At 36.4% G+C, this 27,475-nt stretch overlaps 1 protein-coding gene and 1 long non-coding RNA gene across 3 annotated transcripts in view; one reads left to right on the top strand and one right to left on the bottom strand.

Annotated features, from left to right (window-relative positions):
- LOC129576940 (serum response factor homolog) overlaps positions 1–27,475 on the bottom strand; it is a 56,372-nt gene that overhangs the window by 14,647 nt on the left and 14,250 nt on the right. For both annotated transcript variants that reach the window (XM_055463119.1, XM_055463117.1), the window contains exon 4: positions 25,830–26,081. In XM_055463119.1, the coding sequence (XP_055319094.1) occupies positions 25,830–26,081 (252 nt within the window). The remainder of the gene's footprint in view (positions 1–25,829; positions 26,082–27,475) is intronic.
- On the top strand, positions 810–20,678 carry LOC129576942 (uncharacterized). The gene is made up of 4 exons (XR_008688945.1): positions 810–1,300; positions 1,558–1,625; positions 17,239–17,280; positions 19,718–20,678. It is a non-coding gene; the product is annotated as an uncharacterized LOC129576942 (long non-coding RNA).

Genomic DNA, 27,475 nt, shown 5'->3' with positions numbered 1-27,475 from the left:
TCGCGCTTCTTGCTTGTTTGCTCCCCCGGCAAAATCAAAACATAAAAACAAACTAAACCGATAAAAATGCGAAATTTTGAACTCACTTTGCATAACGTACATAACGTACACCCAAAGTGCAACTTAATTGAATCGTAATACGAATCGTTTGCTTGGGCCGCATCGAAATGAATCTGAACCGATCGGTTATTTTAATCGATACGATGTTTTGTTTATCTGATCACCAAATTTGGCCGACGATCAGTTCGCCGTATTTTTCATGCAGTCTGTTGTTGTTATTGTTTTTTCAGCTTCATTTGTTGATTGCATTGCAATTTTTATCGTTGTTCATTTATCTCATCTCTCTCGTCTAAATGAAGTTGTTTGCGATTTGTTGCGTTAAGTAGCAGCATTGATAAAAATCCATCCTGATTTCCATCATGATATCTGATGATTGGCGCGTTTGCTAATGAAATCACGCCTCCAGTCGCTTTTTGTTTCTCTTCTCTTCTTTTCAGCATTTGATATTGAGTAATGTGGTTTGAGTTTTGCGTGGAAAGTTGAGCGTGTGTGTTTGTCACTAATGAAATGTTTTTATATAAATTCGATCGATATGAAATTGCCAACGCATTATGCTGAAAATGATGGCCCTTACACCATCTCAAAATGAATGCTGATAGAAACCGACAGAAAATAAATGATTGGAAATCAAGTGCCCACTCTACGTACATTTTCTATTATTCACACCTTCAATTCTCGGATGTGTTGCGTTCAAAGCAGCAATCATATATTCGTCTCTTATCCGCAATTAAATGCGAAAACAAAAAAAAAAAATAAAACGTCAACCACAATGAAAGACAGAGAGAAGTATTTAACACGACGAATATCAATTATCGATTTTGTATGATTATTGTATGACAACTTTGAATGGTGCAGTGTTCGTGTGTGCTCACGTGTGTATGTGCTGGTATTGAATTAACGATGCATGACAAAGAAAGATATACAAATTGATCGCTAGCGTATCGCCTTCATTGAATGTACGTTCAGCATACTCTTTCTTCGAGCAGAAAAAAGAAGTGGAAAGAAGAAATCGAGGAGTAAACAAGAAGATGTGTGTGGTTGAACAGCAGAAAGGCAGTCACATATATCTCTCTCGGTCATCAACGGTTTAGTAAACGGTCGATCGCCAAACCGTTCACATCGTTACCGCAGCCGATTTGTATTTGTTCGAGAAGAAATAAGCGTATCGAAGCAGTGTAGCCTAGTCCGTATATCGTACTTTTTTCCACTTTGTTTACATTCGCAACACACGCTTTCCTTGGTAACTGTCATTCGTATTCGGGGTTATTATTTTTTTCTGATGCCATTTTTCCACTAATTAACTCGAAATTTTTCATTCAATTTTCAATTGTTTATGTTATTTTTCATGTGATCGTTGAATTTATGTGAAGTATTTGTGGTGTATTTTAGATTTTCGTGGTTAATTTTACATTTGAATTTTCATATGTTCAGTGATCGATGTGATCGCGCTTATACTATACGGTTGATTAATGTAATTGTTTTTGGTTTCGTTGACAGATTTTCGCGTTGGCGATTTTGTTTACAGCAATCGGACCAACATGTCTGTGTACAGGACACTCAATTGGGTAAGTCTTCTGTCATTTTTTATATCTATTCATAGGTTTAGGGGGTGAAAATTGTCCATTTTGAAGAAATAAATTTGCCAAAACAATTTTCTAAGGAATTATCGATTCAAAGTTATTTTTTTCTTATTTGGAATGGATCATTTTTGCCAATTGAATATTCGCTCACCACGATCATGTGCATTTTTTTTCTCTCAAATACATCAGCGTTCGGCCAGAACTTACCTAGAAATAGACGAAACGAATATGCATTAGTTAAAGATCAAATTTTAAATTGAATAAAATTGTTAAATTCGACTTAATTCTAAGTAAATGTACATAAATAAATTGGGAAATTGATTCAATTTCAATATAAAGGGGTTGAACCATTGAAATTGAATTCACCTCCATCACAAGATCATCAGTCATATTTCCATAATCAGATGGTGAAATAACGAATAAAAATTAAAAAATGATCATTTTAAGCTCAAAAATCAATTTAATTTTATCTTTCATATTCAATTTGTCCAAATGTTCAAATCCAATCTGATTTATTTGCTTTGCAAATACTTGATATTTTTCATTTGAGTCCAAAAAGGACAATTACATCCATAAATTCGAACCATGCAAAAGCGTTATGTTTATAAAATCAATGTCATTCCATAAAATTTGTGCAATACTGACTGATTGTGTCGACAAATGAAGATCTAATTGTGTATGCATAACGCATCGTTGAATGAACAAGAGTCAGGGAAATGATATTGCAAATTGGCCATCGAAGTCCACAAGAGAAGAAACAGAAAAAAATTACACAGCAAAACCATAAGTCGATCGAAAATGTTTAAGACACTTAAGAATGCAGAAGCAGAAATTTTCCTCGGTGCAAAAACATGGCAGTGTAGCCGCTCGAGTAACACACACACTCACACAGGCCATGCCGATCGAAACATTCGGAATTTCAAAAATCAAGCATCGTTGTCGATCCGTTGTACATATTTAATTTTTTTATCAATGCACAGCACATAGCATCAAAATCAGATACAATGTTTTTAGCACATTTTAAGGAATTCGGTGCTGTTTTATTGATTCAGTGATGTTACGATTTTGTGCAATGCAGTTGCTGTTGCTGCAAAACAAGAGCAAGACAATCGATCGCGGAACGAAGAGAGAGAGAGAGAGAGAGAGAGAGAGAGAGAGAGAGAAGTGAAGAAAGTGAAGGCGATACGAGCATGCTAACAAACGAGAGAATTAATTTTCCATAGTGTTTTACATCACATTTTTCATGTTAAGCTTGTCTTCGAGGTACCAAACCAGACTATTTCTCACATATAATTTGCTATTCCAAGGAAATGCACCGATTTGTGTCAAACGAAGAAGAAAACAACGACAAAGAGTAGCAATGAAAGAGAAAAAGAGAGAGAGCGGAGCAGAGCAAGAGCAAGAGCGATGGCAAAAAAAGCACAAAATGCAATTGAAAATATTTTGTTATGTGAACAACAAGCACAGGGAAAAATTAAAAGTAACCTCACACACAGTGCGAAATGCAATCAATATGTACGAAAGTGTACCGATCTCTTGAAACCGGGGGCAAGTGAAGAGAATAAAAAAACGGCCACAAAACAACGGCCAAACGAATACTTTGTATGAGCATCTTTAGAATGTTTCAACACAATCGATCGGCTCTCGTTCTTCTTTCTTTTCCATTGCTGTGCCATACAATTGCTTAACAGCTGAATAGATTGTGTGAAAATGCTGGACTGAACGCAAAATTAAAGCAAAGAAAAAGAGCAGAAGCAGCAGCAACAACAACAACACACAGACCAACCAGCAAACACACAGTCAGCAACAGTTTCCAATAATAACAATAGTAATGATAATAATTGAAATCGAATGGTAAGAATTGGCAGGAGCACATTAGCCAAGCAAACATAACGATGCTGATCGAACTGAATCTGGTTTAAAAGTGCGTGAGTTTTTTCCCTCTAAATTCAGCGAGAGAGAAGCAAAACGAAGCAAAAAGAGAGAGAAAAAAATGTGTGTAACCAAACACTTAGCCGCGACGGTTCGCACGGTTCGACATTTGAAATTTTTGTCACGAATCGTGAAACAGGAGCGTTTTTATAATGCTGCAAATGTCCATCGCGCGTTTTTCCCCTTCGCGTATTTTGCGCACAATATTACGGCAATATTTCTGTGTGAGTTTTTCTTATGTGTGTGGCTAGGGCATATCGCTTTTGGTTCGGGATGGCCCGAGAGAGATGGGCAGATCTACATCAAAAATATGCGCGCGCGCACACACGCACACGCACAACAGCTAGAATGACGTGCCGAATGAGAGCGGGAGAGAAAGAGATTTTGATCACGACCGATCATTCCACGCTTCCAACCAATCGACGTTTGACATGTCATTTGACCATCTCAAAATGAAAATATTGTCATTGACTGCAATTAGATTTTTCTCATTATCGGCTTTGCCAACGATACATTTGTGGTGTGCGTTTTTTTTTGCTCGTCTTATCTTCACTCAATTGATCAGCCGAGAGATGATTTGATGATGATGGGAAATGAAAATCGTCCAGTTTCTTTCTCTAGTTCATTTACACTTGAATAGAAAACATGAGTACAGATGAGAAAACAAACAATAAACAATTGACACATGCATTGTTTTGTGATTGATAGTGACTTGACGACTAAATCCCAATCATTCTCTAGAAATTGTTTCGATTTTTCGTATAGCACAAGACATATTACTGCCAATTAGTGTAATGGTTTTTTGTTGTGCTGCCTTGACGATGCGTTTTGAATTCATAACGGATTGTTTTTTTTCTCTTCTTCTTATTTTTGTCGTCATCATCGTTGTTGTTGTTTATTTATTCTTAGGACGATTGCAGCAAAGTGAGAATTAAATAATTTCGTTCGCTTGTTGCACATGAGTTTGAAACAGGTGGCATTAAGAGTTAAATGAGGCATTTTATCGTTGAAAAATGTTGCATACTATTTGCAGCCAGATTTATTGATTGTTTGCTCCTTTTTGGAGGTGATCATCATGAGCGGCAGATCACCAAAATTTACGTTCATTCCTTCACTCATTTCTATGCAATAAACGTGCCCATGCAAGACGCAGAAACAATATTCTGCATACTTGATGGATCTAGTTGATGCTCTATAAATATGTATATCATTTGTAAGCAGTAGCAAACGAACGATATAAAATGAACTAACAACTTCAACAGTATTGTTCGGTGGGTACATAATTTAAAATAAATCACGCAATCCCGGCTCATTTTGTCCTTCTCGCTATCTCTGTCACTCTACTTGGCCCCGAGTACTTGGCAAAAGTCGCGCAAAACGCATAAATTACCGAATGGAATTGATCCATTTAAAAGACCATGTAGCTACAAATAAACCAAATATATATCGCACAAATCAGTAAATTATTCCAGAGATCCATTTGGATGCTTGCTTGCTCGAATCGAATGGTCGGAACGACGGACGAAACGACGAACGCAGAACAATGATAATAACTACCGAAGAACAATGAAAACAATCAGTAGTTAGCCGAACGAGTAGTAGAGTGTGGTGAGTGCAAATCGTATCATCACTGACATGGGGCTATTTCTCATTGAATAGGGAAATATGCTCTCTCGTCAACTATTAGCCGGTTAACAAACAATGTCGATCATTTGACGGAACCAAGAAAAGAAGCCTGGTGACATGGCACACAACACACACACACAAACAATTCAAATCGTCCGCAGTCGAATCAATCGTTCCACTGCATAAATTGTATGTGCTGCATTTCGAATCGAAGCGTTCGGCATAGCGGCTATTGGGAAATAAGAAAATATTCTGTCATTTTCGAGAAGAGACGAACAACAGCAAAAAAATAGCACTGCAGCATCGAGAGAAAAGAACAAATATTTACGAGGCGCAATATCACAACCAGATTGAAATCATAGCATTCTTCAACGATGCAATGAAAACTGGCTGCTGTGCGATACTTCGTTTATCATTCGTGTTCGTTCATTGTGCAAGTGAATCCCCGAACGGGTACACACACACACAACATGAAAATGAACAAAAAAAAAAGAGAGAAATAATGTGGATTTACATTCAAGTGAATTTATCCTTTGGGCTTTTACTTCGCCCGTTTCAAAAAGAGCTCTATAGATTACATGCCTTCAATTCCGACACAAATTCAACACCGTATTCTAATCACGAAACCAGCAACAGAGCAAACCTATACGGCACAAAAAACTTTGTCTATTGCGCATTCTATTTGTTGAAAATGATTCTAACGATTGTAATTTTTCTCTTTTCGCGTTGACATCATTGATGATTGCCTATGAAAAGAAACAGCAAAAAAAAAATACAACAAATTCCCGATTTTGATTGAGACAAAGCCTTTGTTTCTTCTTTTTTTCCTTTACGTTGGTTTTGTTGGAACAATCTCTCGAATTGTGTGCGATTCATCATATTTTAGTCTAAATTTAGTAAAATATCCGTTACGTGCAGCATGAATTTCAATGATTTATTTCCATTATTATGTAACATGTGCTTGAACAAGACGATATTTTCATTGTTTTGTTGTTGTTGTTTTTTTTAAAATCTGTTTCGTTGTTGTTTCCATTGAAACATGTTCATTACTCGGGTATGGTGTTGTACAAGAGTTTCGTTCAATTTCCGGAAGTGTACAATTGCTTCCGATTCCGATTGAATTTTTACCCATTCAATCGAAGAGAGAAAACTCAAGTTTTTGCTTTTTGTCAATAAAGACACGGGCTTTGGGCGAAACAAATACATGTCACAAAGAAAGAGAAAAAGAAAGAATAAGAAATGTAAATGCTCTGATCAAAAAGACAACGATTGACAAACAATAGAACAAATGAAAATAATCAATTAATTGGTGCTCAATGAAATTAATTGTTGAATTTTAATTGATTATTGAACCTAATAAAAAAATGATGAAGAAAAAGCAAAACAGAACTTTCAGTCGGAATATTAAAATGCAAAGCCAAATAAACACACATCATCGAAAGCTGTCACTGCTAACGTTCTGCATACCAATTAATAGAATTCATCGCATTACTCATCATTTATCTGTCCAATATTCGAATATGATTTAATGTGATGGATGATTTAATGTCGGCACCAAAAATGAACAAAAAACGAATAAATCAAATGCGCAATGATTGTAAAATCAATCGTTGTTGGTCTGGCCCAACACACACACACACACACACAAAATGAATAATATTTCAATTTTTGTAACAATTGGTGGTGGCTCCTTAGTCATTTTTTTATTTTGATTCATTCTGCTTGCTTCTCTCTTCACATACATTTTTCATTTCGTTTGATCGTTTTTCAATTCAAAGTGCTGCTTTTTTTGCGAAACGAAAAACAACATCGCATCTTCTTATTATTTTATTTTTCCTCTCTGATGAACTCCGTGAATTCATTTCATAAATAGCATTAAAAAGAAGCGAAAAAAACGACCAAATTGCGCATACACATATATCAAAGGGTTTGATTGATTTTGTATGAGGGTATATGATGTTGATGATGCAGGTCGTAGCAAGTTTTCGTCTTGAAAAATAGTCAACCACCGCCGCTGCCGCCACAGCAGCATAGAAATGATGAGAGCGACGAATGAGCCCAGGAGCTCATCAAGAAAAAAGAGAATACTTTTGTGTATTATTAGCAGTGTGTTTTGATTTTTGATCGTGTCATCATCTACGACATGTATTCCACATTACATATCACATACAAGATAGCTACTGTATTTTTTTCCCGTTGTAATGTGTCGTCGTCGTCGTCGTCGTCGTCGTCTTCGTCGTCGTCATTTGATTTGTGATTTAAAATTTATTCCGATATCGTCGATAAATATTCCCAAGCGTGAAAAATGAATTTCAGTTCTTTGTAATGCTGAATGCATTGCGTTCCTTTTGCGATTTTGTCATATGGACTTGTGCGTTTTTCTCTTTCTTTCGGGGGCAATTGGCCGTTTATGCGGTTGACATGAGCGCGTACATCTTGTCTGTGGAAATATTTTATCGATATCGTGCGAAAGACCAATACTGAAAATTGCATACAAAACGGTGGCTGTCGAAAGAATGAGACGGCAGTTGATCAGACACAGACACAGTAGAAAAATGATGGAAATGTGAAGAAATGCATGGCTATTAGTCAAAGAGCAATCGACGAATGAAGTGGTACGCATGCACAATAAATGACGAGAGCATCGACGTTGTCGTCAACATCGTCGTCATCGTCGTCCAACAATCCACCATTGCCTCAATGAAACAAAGGATTTGCGCCATTCGAGATCCCATGATTTGTAGACAGACGAAACGTCACACTATGCCAAAGCACACAAAAAACCAAGGACCAATAATATAATAACAAATCGCTTATGAAATCATAATATATCAGAAAACAAATCGGCTGGCTCCTTATGATTTATCTCTTATCTGTGACCAAACGCATAAGCTATCGATCGTACAAGTTTTTTGTGAATAGAGTGTAGTGGAATTGCATTTATTACAAATAGCAAATGGCATTTGTGATGCAATATGATTTGTTTACGTATGGACTTTTGCAAAACGGCGATGGCCATTGCAATCATTCGAATGGAAACTACCAAAAAATGCAACAAGCTCCCGTGTAAAATAACAACAGCACGCAGTAAACGAGCGCGCGCGCGTGCACACACAACAACATCAACGATTCCAGACCGAATGGAGAGAGAGAGAGAGAGAGAGAGAGAGAGAGAGAGAGAGAGAAAGAGAAAAAGTATACTCATGCAATTATTTGTTTTAAATTCACAGAAAACACATATTAATGTCGGTTTTGCGTGGTTTTTTTCGCTCTGCGCATTTAACGCGCAATATGTACTTGCATTCCAGTGTAAACGCACAAAAAATGCAACTTTAAGTGAATAATGTATGAGTAATTAATTAAATGGAAGTTACTTTGTGTGTGCGCTTTTTTTAAATACACATTGATATATTTCTGCATCATGCTTTCGTTACATTTCATGGCATTGCATTTAATTAGAATTTCACAAAACGATATTGAATGCGATGAGAGAGAGAGAGAGAGAGAGAGAGAGAGAGAAAGAGTGAGACTACTTGTTCATTGGTCAGTTTTAAAAGATGATATGTGCCTGGTTTGGTTTGGTTTTCATAATTGTTGTTTGGTTTTTTCCCCTCTTTTTGCCCTAGCTGATTTTTTCTAATGTCACAACGTCAAAATACGTTCGCCAATCGCTGGCGAGTATTACTCGGCGGGCCGGGTGAGAGAAGTGCTAACAAATGGGAATTTCATTTGTTGCCAATATCCAACTGCGCCAATCAACATTTTCATTCTCTCACATTAAATCGACATCAAAAAACACGTCGTTGATATTGCGATTAAGCTTCGATCACACGGAAAATACTACATATTACACGAAATTTTGGTGCAACAATTCGTCTTATGTCGTGAGAGAGAGAGAGAGATGGAGAGAAAAACACCTGCTACAAATCACGATGATTCACACACCATTAGTTAAGGCTTAATCAATAATCTTGATGACCACTTTCTGATGCATAGCCGAAAGTGCGCAATAAATTGAAATCCTTCCGATTTATCTGGATGCGATTTTTCGGTTTCGTCTTTGCATTGGAATCATTGTGCCATTTCGATATAAATATTTCGTTATTGCCTTTGTCTCTTTATCTTTATTGCCATGTTGATTTTTATTGCTTTGGCCACCATAGAAAGACATTCGAAAATCGGGGCTTTCAACGAAATGAAACTCTCTCGCGCGATCACAACAGTTCCCACAATATTAATCAGAAACGGTTTCGTCGATGTTCAAAGTTTTATCTGTGGTGATACAAGTCGAAGCGCATTTCACTGTAGTACAATGTGATGAACGCATTCGGCTGGATTTTCGCTCAAAATGCGTACACACAGACCATTTTGCGCGAGAGCAAATAACCAATAACAACAAAAACATTGTCTTATATTCATAGAAGGAAAAAAAAAGAGAACAGAAACAAAAGTTCAAATAGACAATACCCTTTGTATTTTTTTCCTCGTAAAATTGTATGTAGAGGACTACGACGACGAGGAGAGGAGCGAATAAAAAAAAGTACAAAATAGACGGACAACTTCACCGAAGAGATTCTATAACCTATAAAATTGTATGCGATAGCAAACGAGTATACAACGAGATCGATACAAAGGAAAGTGTGCTAACAAGAGGGAAAATCAAGCATCCGCATTATGTGATGCGTGTTTTTTCGTATGAAGCAAAGAGAAAAGAAGAAAAAAAACAACAACAACAACAACAGCAGCACACATCACATTTTTGTTTATTATCAAACACACAAAGTGTGCAGTGCAACGCGAGTAGCAAAGAGATACGTTCACACACATACACACACGTATCGCAGAAGGATTGGTCTGGTTCGCATGCGAAACCATGGATTCCAACTTCAGTGGAATACTAATACCCCCGTGAACTATAGGAATCCAAACAAATGCATACAATTCACTTCGTTGCGTTGATGCAACCGCTTGAACGATGACTTGCTTCTGTACTTTTCTCTTTCTCTCTCTCTCTCTCTCTCTCTCTCTCTCTCTCTCTCTCTTCTCGCTCTTCTTCTACTCTTTGTGGTCAAATCAAATGCACATTCGATGCTCAAAGCCTCACTCAAATTTTACAAAATATAAATGGTTAAAAGGCACAAATAACAACAAACTAACCGATTGAAATGAATGAGGAAAAAAAATGAAAAGGTAGAAGACGATCAACACGGAGAGAGAGAGAGAGAGAGAGAGAGAGAGAGAGAGAGAGAGAGAGAAAGAAGACGATGCAGAAAAATTGGCTAGAATTCGGTGTATATGATTGTGTGGTGTGCAATCGGATCATTGAAAAAAAAATTGCGCTTATATATATAGTGAATTGGCCGGTGTCTTTTGGTGTTTTTCGTAAAGCCTATTGTTTTGAGTTTGTTGAACGCACTTTGCTCTTGTGAGCTTGCACCCGCTGTTGCGCGCGCGTTCATGTATTTCGTCTTCATTATTCACCTATTATCCGTATTTATTTTGTCGTTGTTTTTGTTTGTTCGTTTTTTTTTTTCGTCTCTCTTCCAATATTTGTTGCGTCTTTCTGTGTGCTATTTGACCGGTTGCTTGGTTGCCGCGCTCACTGATCTTACACGCCAAAGCAGAAAATACAAAATGCTTGTGCTGCATTTGCTTAGAATTTTCGTGTTTTCCGTCTATTCAATGAGTTTGTATATTGCATACATTTGCGCGACGGAGCAACGCGAAAATGCATAAGACGCAATGAGAAAGAGAGAGACCGACCGACCGACCGACCGAAAGAGAGACAGAAAATGGAAAAAAAAAGAAAAGAGAAATGCAACAAGCAAAACGGTTTAAGATCTATGGTCACATCTCCTCGAGTCTCTTTTTTCGTTGTCGTCATCGTCGTTGCTTCTTTGCGTTTGTTCGGTGCTTCTCTTTTGACCTCGCTGCATATTCTTTGCTTGTCTCCTTCTCTCTCTCTCTCTCTCTCTCATCGTTTAACATTTCATTATTATTGAATATTGATGCTGGCTTCTGGTTCTTGGCAAACAATGGTACAACTCATAGTCGCTGGCCCAAACAATTCGATCCACTTTGCGTTAGAATAACGATTCCCTGATTACTGTACAATGATCGAAAATCGAATACAATGTACAAATAATAATATAAGCGAACAATGATGGAATTGAAATTGAATGTGCTGCTACAATTAAGCGAATGCCGAAAAATATACGTGCATACGCATTCGCAATTGATGAGAGAGAGAGAGATATTGCATTTGAGATAAAATCCCGAAAACATGGTACATCCCTCAAGAGCAGCTAATCGATGCAAATCGAAATCTCCCTAGTGAATTGCTATTGTGTCTCAAGATTAAGTAATTAATCAAAATAGACCAAGTTTCATGTCGCAGGCAAACCAAAGCAAAAGACAGCGTGGTCTCTCTTGGTTACTTTATTGTTGTTTGGTTTTTTTTCTGTTGCTTCTCATTTCAGTGGGTTTTTTGTTTTTGTTTTTCATATGACATCGTCTATTAATACAGACATCAAATGCAAGCCACAAAACTGTACATTTGCTTTGGCTACGGCAAAGAATGATTCAGGCATTTACATTGACCCCTGACTGCCACTGCCGATGAAGTAGTAAAAAAAAACTATACACATATGCGCGCGCGCGACAAGTTTTATGAAAACGACCATATGGTGGTTTTGAGTGTGAATTTTACACCATTTTCAGATCTTAAGTATGTTAACACTGGGCACGACTTTTTCACGGACTTCGTTCGGGAATATGCAAAAACAAAATGCATAATGAAAACAAAACACACAACTTGCTCAATTCAAATCGAACCTCACGAACCATACACACCAAATTTGTGTGTGTGTTTTCTTCGTCTATCAAACATTCGAGCATCTAGCTTGCCACAGTTTCATTCGGCACTTTATCAAATGCAACTTAATAGAGGAAAAAGTGATAATTACATTGAAATTTGATTATCAACACATCCTCCATTGAATGGAAATCACTCACAAGATGATGATTGGCATTACATATAAATCATTACTATTGTTATAAAATGACGAATGATCGAGCATAGAAAGATCGATTGATTGATGCAAATATTGGACGACAAAATGCAGAAATGCTCTCTCTCTCACTCTTTCTCTCTCTTCGGTTTCATTGTAATTTTTTCTATTTGCTCTCAGTTTTCAATTCAATTTGCCCCAAGTCAAATTACTTATGCACATGCACACAAAACGTAATCGAGTTGAATGCAAGAATTGTGCGCGCCTTTTACGGAATTATTTACTGCTTTGAACTATAACAACATGTTATGGAAGAAGACATGAGAAGAAAAAATCAACAACGACACACACACACACAAATCATTGCATAATATGAGATCACAATTGTGCATTGAACTACGCTAATATCTGTCAGGAGACGACAAGCAATGATAATTGGCCGCCGATTAAGTGAAATAATCACTTATAGTATATAAATATTGGCTGCAGTGAAATGAAGAATGAAATATTTGATCACAAAGAAGGGAGAGAAAAAACCAATTGATTTGAAAACATTTTTATTGATTTTTCTGTTGTTATTACTGCTGTTCCACATTTCGAATAGCCACAAATGAGCTTCCTCTAGCCACTGTCTATTTCCATAAAGCGAAAATTTGCATGGAATTTGTATTCGTTGTGGAATTTAAAGCAACGTTGAAATCAACGCAAAACCAAATAGTGTCCTGCTTTTAGTTGGTATTGATTGCGCTTGTGATTGTGGTCCATTTGCATATAATTAGCAGTGAAGAAAAAACACGCGCCGAACGGAATAGTGTTGCAACGGATCGGTGTCGGTGCTGTACAGAGAGAAAAAGAGCGTGTTTATAAACTAGCGAAAAAAGCAACGAAAAAAAAACACATTCAACGCGAGTAAAAAAAGGAAGAATAGCCGATATGTTGTATAGTTCACGCGTGTGCATTTCGATTCGAGGCCTCAGAGATGAGTTGATGATTGTGTACACAGCGAACGAGAGTGAGAGAGAGAGAGAGAGAGAGAGAGAGAGAGAGAAAAAGAGAAAAACAAAGTGTTGTAGAAGTACAAAAGAACACAATAAACACTTTCCAAGATCAATTTTCTATCGTGTAACGTGTTGATTTTGTGTGTACGTTTTTTTTATATATTTCGCGCGCCCGTGTTATGTTCATTTGATTGTTTGTTTAGTCACGAAGGCGCGAAAAACTACTCCGATACCAACGAGTCTTGTGCGCAGATCGCGTTGTTTTTTTTTTTCTTCTTGTTTCTCTTACTTTATTCTGTCTTGCTGCGCTGATCAATTGAAAATCAGTGTTTTTTACCTTGCGCCCGCTCTCTTTCTCTCTCTTTCTTGCTCTCGCAAATGTGCGGCAAACATCTGAGCGGCATGTGTTCGGCTTATTTGTTGACTCAATTTGAATAATCAGTTTTTGTCGGATTTAATAATGAAATCATACGGGGCGACTTTCGAAATGAATGCACGATATTTTCGAAATGATACGAGCGACAGAAATTCCGTGTTCATTTCCATTGTGCACACATTTCGGTTTGATTTCATCGGGAAACAAAAGATACTGTTCGTATTTTTTTTTTCTTCCTCTTTTCTTTTCTTGTTTGGTTTTTCTCAACGAGTTCGCGTTGGTTTGTTCGCGTCACTATATTCATAGTTCACCCATTCAATGGTGAACAGCAATTGTTTCCTTGCCATACAAAAGGATTCCCGATTGTCATGAAAATCGTTTTTTTTTTTGTTCGATCTCAATCAAACATGATCATTGCTTTATTACCATTTAATAAAGTGTCATTTCAATCGATTTGTGTTTTCTATGAGTCAGCATTAGTTTTAACCTTTGACGTCTGCCGCATTGTTTTATTTGCTTCTCCCCGGTTTTGTTCATGTCATCTTCGACCGAAGAAACCGATAAATTGACTGTTTCGAAATGTTCAAGCGATATTAATCTAAATTTGCATGTGTGCCGCTGTCGCCGTGGCAATGAGGTCGCCAAAAAATCGATCGCACGAATCATTTGATTCGACAAATTCACGAAAATCACGTGATCAACCTCCCAAAAAAAAAGATTTATTGTTGCCATTTAAAACGCCACAACGAATTGGCTTTTGTTTTTTTTTCATCTCTTCACTCTGTCTCGTTTTTCTGTGGTTTGCATTTATTCATAAATTTTCTTGAGCCAAATGGAAAACAGAGACAGGACAGTTCGAATTGTGTGAGAACGTGGCCATATTTCAAAAGAAAGAAAAGAAAAAGAGAAATTCTCCATTGAGCAAACCTTCAGTCGGTTTAATTTAATAAATAAATGCCATTATGATTTATATGCTCGTTGGCGGAGATTCTAAACGACACCGGAGAAAACAAACACGTCAAATACTGAATCGAAGACCACATTTAAATAAAGCGCATAGCACGAAAGCGCGTAAACGCTAGCGTTAATTTCTGACCATGCACGAGATGCTTCATTGACAATACCGTCGTTGAGCAGAAGAATAAGCAGCACAATTGAACGCACAAATCGACTTTGCTAGTGAATATGGAACGAGGATGAGTAAAACATGCAAAATATTGATATTCGCACCATTTTTCATAAACACATAACATCATGCTTACAACGCATTTGGAGTATACCAAAAATGAATTCACACCATTATATAGATCAAATAACAGCACATGGCATTCGCGCAATATGAACATGAATCGAGCAAAACCAGAACCAGAATGGAACAGCTGAGGAAGCTGAAGCATTTTATTTGCGGCCGCTTTCGGTTATTTGGCTATGAAAATCAACAAAACTGACTCGATTGTTGTGCGAGTGTGTGTGTGTGTCGTTTTTTCTCCTCTCTTCATTCTATAGAGCAAAAGCACCAACAACAGCAACAGCATCAACAGCAACAACAACAATCGTATAGTGAAACAAGAGTATTAACACTAGCCGATAATATTAAAAACAACCTTCCAAATAAGGATGGCACATGTTAAAAACGGACGCTATTACTACGTCACATATAATCCTTATCCGTTTTTTACTTAGCACCGATTGCAATTTGCGTTGTAAACAAATCAATTTCATCATTTCAATTTAGCTGAGGGTGTTCCATCTTAGCGAAAAATAGTCATAAGCTTGCATATGGTTTCACGCTTTTTTTTGCTCTCCACTTCGCTTCATTATATTGTCGCGCTTGGCTTTTCACCATTCAATATATTGATGTGTGCTCTTTCGGTGTGCTCTTGTGTGCGCTCTCTCTCTCTCTCTCTCTGTATGCATAGCAAGCGCGCGCGTTCGCATATGTGTGGCAAACAAGCATTGACGCTAACAAACCAACAGCAACGTGACACATGCACGGCTCTCTCTCTCTCTATCTCTCGTTGTTTTTAACATTTCCAACTACTGCTGATGTGCGTATACTGGTTGTGCGCTGCGTTGCGCGTTGCATTACTCGTTCGTGTGTGCTATTGCCTTTATCTCTCTTTTGTTCTTGTGCTTAACCCTTTGATGCACAATTTTTTGTTTTTGAATCATTTTGATATATATTTTGTGCCACGATAAATAGAGAAAGACCTCATCTTTGAAAAATTGCGTATTTGTCGAGAAAATCGGAAAATAGTCAAAAGTGTCAGATCACTATAAAAGCTTGAAAAAATTAAATTTCATAAAACTAATGATGCAGAAAGTTAAATTGATGTGTTTTGGTCCTACGAGTCCTAATTTGAAAATTGAAAAAAATGTAAAAACCCACAAGATAAGAGAAGGAAAAATGTGGAATTCTGCTATAATTTCGCATTTTTTTTTGCAGCAGTATATGAACAGAAAAAACTTTCCATTCAGCCAACCAATTGTAGCCTGTAAAGTATCAAATGAAAGCTAGTTCAATTCCCTACATTTGTTTCCAAACACGAATGCAAAAATATTCAGTGATTTCATAGCTATAGCGTCTGGCGTATCTGGTTACTTTAGGAACCGATATGTGATAAAGGGTTAACTCCTTCATAGCCACTGCGCGCGATCACTTTTCATTACTTCATATCTGAATATTTTGTTTATGCTGCTTCCAAATATCGTTGATTCGGTTGTTTATTCCGATTCTCTTGTTTCTCTCGGTCTCGTCTATCGTGGTGGTTACATATTGAACAAAAGATAGAAAACCGCTGAAAAGAGCATCGATTCACACGATCTGTTGATTTGTAAGCGACTGTGTTGAAAAGCGAATGTTGTACACATGCGTCCCAATAAGCCTGATCTGACGAGAGATGTTGATTGTACACATTGATATTGGGTGTTTGTTTTTTCTTTATTGAGCTCATTTATTTGGCACTACACATTTGGTTGAAGTCATTTGTTGTTTCTGTTGGCTGTTTATGGAACAATTAAAACCACTGTGGCGCATGGCCCAATGAAAAACATGACAACCACACCGACTTGACATGATAAGGTCATCGGAATCGATCTGAACAAGAGCATTTTTCAACTGATTGAATATTTTTCTGACAATCAATGGTTTTTCAAATAATTTTTGAGCCAAAGTTTCGATTAAAATGATTCATATTTCAATGTATTTATCGATTGAAACACGATATCGCGCGAACATTTGCGCTCAAATATTGTATCGCTCCGTCTGAATCAGTGCCAATGTTACGCTATTTTTTTTTTATTCTTTTGCATTCTTATTAACAGCACACATGCTGTTTCAAACACCAATTGAGTTACAGTTTTTTCTTTTCTTTCCTCAATGGATAGTGTTTAAACGATTGCTTTTGACTCTCCTGAACATGCTGTTACTCATTTGGTATGAAAAATACCACAAATACAACGGTCGGAAAAATCGGAAAATGAAATAGAAAGTAGAAAAAATTGCATGAAAAATTAATGAAAATTTACTCAAATGTCTTTTTGAGTTTATTTGAACTTTTCGAACTGAAAGAAAAATTGAATAAGTCATTCTAACCAAAAGATATAGTCAAATAATTGAAACCAACATGAATACGTCTCTCTTTCTCTCTTTTCAGATAGTAGAAAACGATTTGCCGAGATGCACATCATGATTATAAGTAAGTATTAGAGACGTAGATTTGAAACAGCACTTCCATTCAATGTATCATTTTTTCTTAATAAGCAGTGATTATGTAATTCGAAAATTTATAATAAACTGATGGAATTTTGGCTTTTTTGTCACAAAAACAAAAACAAAACACTTCATTAAATCAACAAATAAACTCCGCTTTCAAATGCACTATTGTGTGCAAATCGAAATGCGTTCGCGAAAAAATAATAATCGATATTTCAAATGAAGTCAAATCGTAAAAGGCAATTTTCTTGTCAAAATTTATCAATATTGATGTAATTTGTCTGAATTGGTTGTTGTTGCTATTATTGTCTCGTCGTTATTGTCACTCTGCTTTCGAAAGAATGAGATCAGTGGCAATTTCAGGTCGTTAATCACACGGTAATTATTCAGGAAGAGAAGCCATATTGCACACAACAGACATGCAGCACGTGAATGCAGAAGTATTTTAATTACGTGGAGCGAATGAAAAAAAAAAATTCAAGTCGATCGTTAAAGTCCAAAAATGGTGCGCCTACTCCAATTTCCGTTGCAATGTTATTTTCAAGAGTTCATTTCGTGGTTTCAGTTACTTTCTAAATTAATTTCATAAATGCTGAAAATGCACGCGAAAAAAAAACAGAAAACAACAAACAGAAATACGTCTTGCGAATAGTATCACGTTTCTTGTTCCGCGACAGCAAGCGCGAAGAGGAGAATGAAAAATTATCGATATTTTGATATGGTTCTGCAAAAGGATTGAATCGATTCCAAAATCAAATGAAAATATTTTCGTTGGTTACACGAGCGGGCGCGTTTCGTTTTGGGTTTGCTTTGGGAAAATACGTGCACGAAGCATCACCGTGAATTCAATCCTTTTTTGATACAAACTCACAGCTCAAAATGTCGTAGGCACGTTCCAATCGAAGGACCATATGGAATCGAAAATTACGTGGCAATCGCAAACGGTTCCATGTCAAGCGCTTGATTTAAAATTCATTATTTTTTCAAATAACAACTTCTATGGAGATAGTTTTATCACAAGAAAACTATTTTTTGTTATTGTTGTTTTGTGAAAGTCCATAGAAAAACGATGAACGAATCCATAGGAGAGAGAGAGAATGTCTTGGAGCCGTACAGTTGAATAGCTGCCAAAAATGACGGGCTACAACGACAAATTCAACTGGTTGGTGTATTGACTTCCACATATTCGTCATTCGACGACTTTTTAACTCATTTTATGTGTGCATTCAATGCGAAAAATCTACCGATTTCAGAATACCGTACGGTATAAGAAATCATCGGACACACACGCACACGCTGAAACAATTCCTGATTTATTGAAGAATACGGGAGCGAGAGAGCGAGAGAGAGGGAAGAAAAGGTTCTCGTTGCATTTAAAATACATTTTATTTATTATGCGATTTGTCGACCTTTCGCAAGCCGCAAGCCATTTTTCAAATAAAAGCAATCGTACGGTTTAACAATGTTCTTAATTTCTTGATCTTTTGACGACACATCGCGTTGGATTGTAATTCAGTATCTCCCGTGTGTTGTACAAATGCTCTCCTTCGCTCGCTCTCTCTCTCTCTCTCTCTCTCTCTCTCTCTCTCACTCTCTCTCTCTCTCTTCTACTTCGACGAAGTTACGCAAAAATGTGCATTGTACACTTTTTTGTCAGCGATTCCGTGCTGAAAATGTTTGTTTTTCTTGCAACCAGAAAAAAACTTCTCTCGTTTGGATTTTTGAATACGACGCGCGCGTCCAGCAGCAATTTAAAGGAATGCGAGAGAGTGACTGTGATCGACTTTGATATTTTCAGATGTTGGCATTTTTTCTTCTTCTTCTTCTGTGCTTTATTTTGCTCCTTTTCACCAATTCTTCATTCGTAATTTATCAAATCGATTAAGTCGTACATTCACAAAACAAAGATATGGAGCATTTTTGTTTGAAATTACCATTGATTTGGAACCAAACCACGAACGCTTCGGTTGATTTATTCATTTGTTTAGGGTTCAAGTGTGTGTGTGTGTGGCACACACTTTGTCACTGAGCAAAAAGTTCACCAGATTTGGTTAAAGCGAGCATATTTTCATTATGAAATGACTAAATTGATGAGCAAACAAATGGATCAAATCCCATTCAATGGATGATTCCAGTCTCTTCGGTAATTTCGTGTGCCTTAAGTTTGCGGCAATGGAACGAACACACAATTTTCCTCCCACAGTACGTGACGTTTTTACGTCGTAGTATTTCAACACTGAAGCGAAAGATATTGTTTTGTAGAAGAACGTTCGCATCATTTTTTAATATTACATGGAAATAACAGGAGATGTCAAGTAAAATTCATGAGAATGAATCAGAGCAGATCTTTCGTCTGAATTAATGATGAAACTCTCTTCCTTTTCGGCGTTTTTTCTCCCCCGCATGTCTATGCACTACAGGGTATTCGGCAACAGCTTTGGGAATTGACAGAATCCTATACATTTTTCATTTTGGGTAAGTATATTCCAATGAAATTAGACTTTTACGTTTGGGGTGGCTTAACGAAAGGACGGAAATGATGTTAAACGAGCTTCTTTACGGAACTCGAATAAAGTTCCAACTGAAGCATCCGTATGACATCATTATCGTACTTTAATCTATCGAAGAAGAAGAAAATCATTTGAGAAAAGAACCGAAAAAAAGAATAGAAGAAAAATCATATGGAATCAACTTCCAAAAGATCTCATTTGATTTCGAATTCAACGGGAAAGAATACATTAAAACCTCACAAATCACATCAATTCATCCGAGAGAAGAAAGCAATAAATTCGAAATTTCAGGTTGTGTACAAGCGAACACCACATCAAATGTTAACATATTTAAAATCATGCAAAAATCAAATTTTCTTAACCAAAATAAAGAAGAAAAAAAATAAAATTACATGTGTTGAATAAAAATGTCGTTTCATTTCCTAAACTTCCTAATTGTAAGTATGATAATTTTTTTCTTGGTTTTATTTTGTCATGGCTTAATCTAGGCGTAAAAACTAGCACATAAATAATAAATTAAGCTTAATTCATTTGGAATAAACAACAAAAGTTAGACGAAAGTTAAGTAATAAAACGAACAAAAAAATAACTCAAAATAAATGCTTGTATTCGTTGTTGCGTGTGTGTGTGTATGTCTTATTCTTCTACTGGAAAAAAAAGTCATTGACTAGAAGCGTACACTGAAAAAAGTAAGTCTTGGATTATAACACTAATTTCAACATGCGTTTTATCAATCAAATAAAAAAAACCACCACATCACTATGAATTGAATTTCCATCGAATTGAAATGTAAAGCATCAATTACAGCATAGAGAAAGAAAGAAATGAACAAAGAAAGAGGGAAAAAAACAAACAAACAACAACGGAGGTGTTCAGTTATGAGTGCCATTTTTGGGCTTTTGCTCAATGCATTGATTTACTTTGATTGATTCTGAATAGAAGAGAAAAGCAGTTTATCAATGAATTAGATAAACAGTGTCTGCGAGTTGTGTGAGTTCATTCATTGAGGTAAGTGGCATGATGATTTTGCTGCTGCTGCTGCTGCTATCGCTGCCGTTGCCGCTGTGTGGCATCCGTTCTTCATTCTACATTTGTTATTTAGGTTTTCTGTCGAATCCATCAAAGTTCCGTGTCCGAGCGCTATGGGCTGTTGTGCAATCGGAACAACGGTTGTTATTTAGAGGTATAGATAGGAGAGAGAGAGAGAGGGAAAGACGTTGAATTCAGCTGAATGGTATTGGTGTCTTTGATAGGAATATAATCGAATAATCATCGATCACAACACCGTCTAATTACGAATTCAACACAAATCGCTAAATGACTACCATGTTGGGCGTCATTCTTGCTAATTATTATTATTGTCGAACATACAAATCGAAACGAAGCTGCTTGCCGGTATGAGCTACTTCATTGATGAGTATAATCCATGTTATAAACCAGCAAACGAACGAACGAACGAACGAATGAAGACGCTTTTTTTTCTTTCTCCATTCCCCGAATCAATTCCATTTCTTTGTTTCGCGCATTCATTGTACGGTTATTGAGATTCTCTGTTACTTGATCGTTGTTTTATCTACCGGTTGCACCATCTTCTCTCTCTCTCTCTCTCTCTCTCTCTCTCTGTCTGTTCCTCTCCCTCTGCCACTCAATTCATTTAGTATCATTTGATAGACTCAAAGGTGTGACGAGCTTTTGTTCTTGTCTGCGGGAGTTTTTATTTTGCTATTGTTGGTGTTGTTATTTGAAATTGTGGTATTTTGCAATTCTTTCCCACCGAACATCATAACCACACACGCACACACACGGCGTATCTCCTTTCTAGACACAAATGGAAAAATCAGACTTTGTGTGAACTAATTTTAATTGATGGAACACGGTTTGCAACAGGTATTATCAGTAGAAATGAGTAAATTAGCAAACAGTTTTGTCGCTCGATCACTTGATTCGTTGTAGAGAGTATTCGTCAAAGCAGGTAACAGTGACCAAAGGAATAATTCTTTTTTTTTGCCTGAGCCATCGGAGAGAGTTCATTGAGACTCTCACGCAACATGGACACATGCTCTGGCCGAGCAAGCTTGTGAATGAGATAAATGGGGACGCGATCGAAAAGATGAGTCAATCAGCCCACGCCTCTTTGTGGCCGTTGTATAATTTTTTTTTCTTCTTTTTCTTCTTCTTTGCTTTTATTAATTAAAGAAACAGCGAGCAAAACGTTGCTATGTATTGGGCGCTGTATGTTTTAAATTCAGGTGGTTGGACCGCACATTAAACAAATTGACTTTGTTGCTTAGCATGAGCAAAAACTATGGAATCGGAAATTTGAAGAAGAAAAAACTCAACAACAACAAAACATTTAAACTATAACAATTTTGGTGTTCGAAATGTTAATCTTTTGATCTCCACCGTTACGATTTTTCAATTTTGCGTGTTTTTCTTTTCATTGAATGGAATTGGATTGTTCACGTGCGCGAATCGCGATGAATGAACAAAAAGGTGGCGACGATGGCAGCAACATCAGCAGCAGCGGCAGCAGTAGTAACAAAACGTCGAGTAAACTCATGAAAAATGCTCGCTCTATGAAAACACCCACTCTAATTGGCACGCACATGCTAATTTATCTGCACCGTGTGCCGAGTAAAATGCAAAAGCTACGGAGCAAATAACAGCGACACATCACAACAACAATGGTACATTATATAGTGACAATTACCAATTGAGCCACCGAGAGTTGTAATCGAGAGCCGAGAGCTTTCTGAACGTACACACAATGCATTTCATCAATGGTAAAACAAAAAGCATTTCAATAGCAAAGTGTGTACAAAAAGATCTAAACTCAAAAGAAAGACTTGAATTTGAGGCAATAAAATAGAGGTTTGTAGCAGCAATTCACTGGAAAAAAAGAAGAAGATGAAATATGTGTTTTTTTCCTTCTCTCGTAAAAATGGAAGAAATAAGTAATAAAAGCACATGTCTTTGTCAATGAAATGCTATGGAATCGATTCACACACAATGTTTTGGTTTTTTGTTCTTTCTCATATTATTTTCCGTTGTTGTTTGGTTTGTTACATACTTAAATGATTCGATGATTTGCGGATAAATACCTAATGCTATTCAATATATAAATCGCTAACAATATATATATATATATGCTGAATGTGTGAACTCTACATGTACTGTTGATCACAATGGATAAAGAAAAGGAGAAAAAAAAACAAAAAATTTGCTTAAACATTTCAATTGGATGTTTTCTCATTTTCTCTCTATCTATTTTTATGTGTGTATAATGTATATTCAGTGTTCAGGATTGGGTATTTTTGTTGCTTTGATTGATTTGTTTGTCATTTTTCTCTTGCCTAAAATCTAGTGTGTCTAATTGAATGCATTTGGTTCCCAGTATCAAATATGCACTTGCTTAAATTGATTTGCGATCAATCGCTGTTTTGTTTTTAATAAACAACTAAAACAAAAGCAAAAAGTATAAGAAAAAAAAATTAAGAAGGTTGAGTATATGTTGTTTTTTTTTGTTTGTTTAAAAAGTATGTATTGCTTTCAAATTAATTGTATATAAAATTGATTAAGAGTTTTTTTTTGTATTAATTGCTTCATTGAATTTACTTTAAAAAAAAGTAATTTAAAACGAAATTTGTTTCTTAAATTTTAACATTAGAGTGAGAGTAATATCATGCTCATGCAATGCATTGTCATGACACACACACACATGCACACTCACGAGAAAACGTTCGATGAAGTTTATCAACTCACAAACTTTGGATTTTGACTCTCATAGAAACGTTAATCGTTACTCCGTGATTGATTTGATTACTCGTTTCTTTACGTTTCTAAATGTCGATCGAATTTGTTTCGACGTTGTTTTTGTCATCATCATTTTTTGTTACGTTGATGAACCCATTTGCATTTTTTCGATATTTGTGGGTAGGACATTCAATATCCGAAATGATATGTGATATTCGGCGATATCTTCGTCGTTGCTTCTTCTTCTTCTTAGCGACACAGTAACGGACGCGTGTCACGTTCGCAATGATGATGATGATGATGATGATGATGATGATGATGATGATGATGACGATTCACTGGCACTTGGGCATTTCAATTACATGTAATTTCGTTGCGCGTTCATTTAGTCCTTACATTCTATCTCATATTGATCTAATAAATAATTTTCATATTGTTTATCGTTGTTATTAAATTTTTGTATCGTTTTTTCTTGTTGTTGTTGTTGTTTATTAACCTTTTTTTCTGTTGTAAATGTTTTAAATTAGTGTTGCAAAAGACAGCTGTCTTTTTCGTAGCGAACAATTAATGAAAATATAATAATAAAAAAAAATAACATAAAACAATATAATGCTCCGTTTAACGGGCCATCTTCTTTTAGCGATTGTCAGACGCAAATGCATTTTTCTCAATATTGCTCATCCATACAAAAGCAACAACATAACAAGCAACAAATACATTTACTCGCAATTACATCTAAGGGTCATCGATTAAATTATGCAAATTTCTAAGCTTTTTCTTTCAAAAAAGATTATATGAAAAAAAAAAGGGTTTCCTTCAGCTTGGGACAAATAATAAATAAATAAATAAACCATAATAGAACAGAAAAATAAACATACTGTAAATTTTGATTGAAATTTTTGCATCAAATTTAGAACAAAATAATAAAAAAAAAGTTTAGTTCTACAAAAGCACAAAACGTATTTGCGAAAACAAAAATGTTTAAATCATAAAAAAGTGGGGGGGTGAACAAATTCGCTTCTAATTATAATGTTTGACATATATTTTTCGTTTATATTTTTTTCTTCTCTAAACCATCTAAGCACACAAAAGCCATAAAATGTATTTTGGAACAGATTGCAATCACTCAACAAATGATAATTGTTTTTATTTTCTTCGTCGAAGAAACCCATATTCGTTTGTTTTCTTCATCTTCTTATTGCATTTGCTACGGAGCACATACTACAACCAGTGCTGAGTACCGATTTCATTCAATATAATATTTACACGCGTATTTGTCATTCGACTGTTTGCTTTCGTTTAGCGTTAAATATCTAATTTAAGGAATTTAAAGTAAGTAATAAAAAGAAATAATATTGAAGTCAGTAAATCACGCGACCCGTAAAATCTTGCAAAACGATTACAATTTCTTGAGAGATTCATCGATGTTCCATTCGTAATTGTAGTGTGTGTGTGTTTTTTTTTTCATCTTTTGCTTTATTTCTTTTTTGCTTTTTCTGTTTTTTAAACTTTAAAGAGCGAGCTACACAAACACATAATGGACATAGTCTCATTTTGGAATCGCCACACGCATTACACATTATTTTGGTTTAAGTCGTTTGTCGTTCGGATTCAGAGAGTTGTTTTTGTTTTTCTGGGATATTCCGTACTGTTTGTTCTCTACGCATTTCTTCGGTTAATGCCACATGCTGTAAATGTCAGGCTTTCAGCATGAGCACAAATAACATAATTAAAATTGAATAAATATATCGAAACGAAGAAGGAAACAAAAAACTATACGGATTGTGGAGAAAGAGATGGAAAAAGGAAGAATTGCGATGAGTTGTGTGTGTCCGCGACAGCGATATTGAGAGAAAGAGGAAGATATGAAAGCATAATGATAAATCTATGGATGGTTTTTTTTTGTTGCGCTGAACGGAGCAGAGAGCGAAAGAGAAACATACACACACAAACAAAGTGAATCAAAGTCAATTGCAAAACGAAGGGAAAGTCAAAGGATTTATGATGGAACGAAGCAGCGCATCAGTGCAGAGCATTTTGTGTGTATTCAATTTTTAAATGCGGAATGTGGATGTGGATGCGGTACGTGATGTGTGTGACCAGCATGTGGTGGCACATAGCTTTGTGTATGGGATAATGGTGATGCTTGACCACCGGTTGCGTAATTTGGTTGCATTAGACTTTGATCGATGCCGTAGTGCGTTGGCTGTGGGTGACCCAAATGAGCATGTCCATGATGATGACCATGACTATAAATTAATTGTCTTACTTTTGAATCGTCGTCGCCGATATTGTAGCTGAGTTCGGTCTCTTCAAATCCAGTCGCTGACATGCGCTGATCACCGGTTAATGCACCGCTCGGCGGATCCGGTGAATTCAAGCAGGTCTGTATCAATTGTTTGCCCGCTTCAGATGTGATCATCGGCTGTAATTTACGCGTTGCAAACGTATACACGTGCCCAGTTTCTGATGCAACCAATAACATAACCTGTGTACCGGTCAGCGTGGACAATTCGTATGCCTGGAGGAGAACGAGAGAAGAAAAAAAACGATACCATGTTATTCAAATCATTTAAACAACAAAAGGTCAAGAGAGAAAAAAAAACAACAACAAATCAAAAGACACTTGCAAACATTCTAAACATTGACATTGTTCAAGGACAGTGGCATTAAATTTGCGATGAAATGATTTTGTTTCCGCCTTTTCGGCGTTGCCGTGCAATGCGTAGAGCTTTCAACTGAAGCAGTGCGCGCAAGATTTTATCGTGTCTATGCAAATTTCATTGTGATTTTATTTGCAAAAAACACTTCCATCCACCCACAAAGATTATAAAGTGAGCGCGCGCTTTTTTCCCCCCTCTCTACGTTGTAATATTTCAGCTTCAGTAATCGTATGCAAAGTTTTCGTGGCATTTGAACATTTTTCAATCCAGTTTACTTGCTTTTTTTGCTTCTTTTTGCACAAGTTTTGACTTAATTAGATGTTGAAATATTGACTGCATTTTAAATTGCGCGCCGCCAATTAATCATTTGCATTTTCGCATCGATACGAACGGTACATTTTGTTTTTGTTCATTTTGCGAGTATTTGGAAGCAGGATGGAAGTTTTCGATTGTGAAATAAGCCGAAACATTTCCGAATGAATGGAGGAACTAAGAGCAGCACATTGCCGTTTATTCGATTGGAAGTTATGTGATGCGATGCGATGCGATGTGGTGTGTGTGTGTGTGTGTGTGTGTGTGCTGGACCGCAGTACATGCCATTAGAAACTATTTGAAATCGATCGGTTTTTGTGTGGTTGATTTCGGTTTGTTCGTTTGTTTGGTGAAAGCTTTTGGGTGGCTCAATATTTCGGCTTTCATGTTCATAATGCGTGCATTTCGGCTCTCTTTTTTTCGGACGCCTACAATGATGACACAAACCGAAAAACGACTACACATTTAACCCAAAATATAAGTTATGGATGGTATGTCTATTTGATGTTTCACGTATTACTCCGTATATATCGCAGAGCGAGCGAGTTAGAGTGAGATAGAGATAGAGAAAGAGATACTTGTGTGCGCCTGCAAATATTGTGCGCAACAATCAAATCGACCGATTCGACCATCTGGACAAATAACCCGCACTCAAAATCCATTTCATCACATTGAAGAGAAATGAAACTGGGCTCGAACCAATCTCAAATACAAAATGATCGAAATGAAGCGGCATATTGACCGGAATGAAATTGACATCTCACGTAATTGATTCGTTGTGGTGATAAAATCGCAATGGAACAATTTCTCACGTATGTGGTTTGAATCTGCATGACAAGAATCTCATGCATGTAAAGGGAGAGAGAGAGAGAAATGTTTGAATTTTATTTCAATTTTCTTGTCGACACATTTTGATTAATATCTCCATGATTATAGAAAA

The sequence above is a fragment of the Sitodiplosis mosellana genome, unplaced genomic scaffold (genome assembly GCF_009176505.1).
Source record: "Sitodiplosis mosellana isolate CC-2019 unplaced genomic scaffold, AAFC_SMos_1.0 Smas_scaffold_6191, whole genome shotgun sequence".
In the NCBI taxonomy this organism is placed as follows: Eukaryota; Metazoa; Arthropoda; class Insecta; order Diptera; family Cecidomyiidae; genus Sitodiplosis; species Sitodiplosis mosellana.
This window is presented reverse-complemented; position numbering and strand designations above follow the sequence as displayed.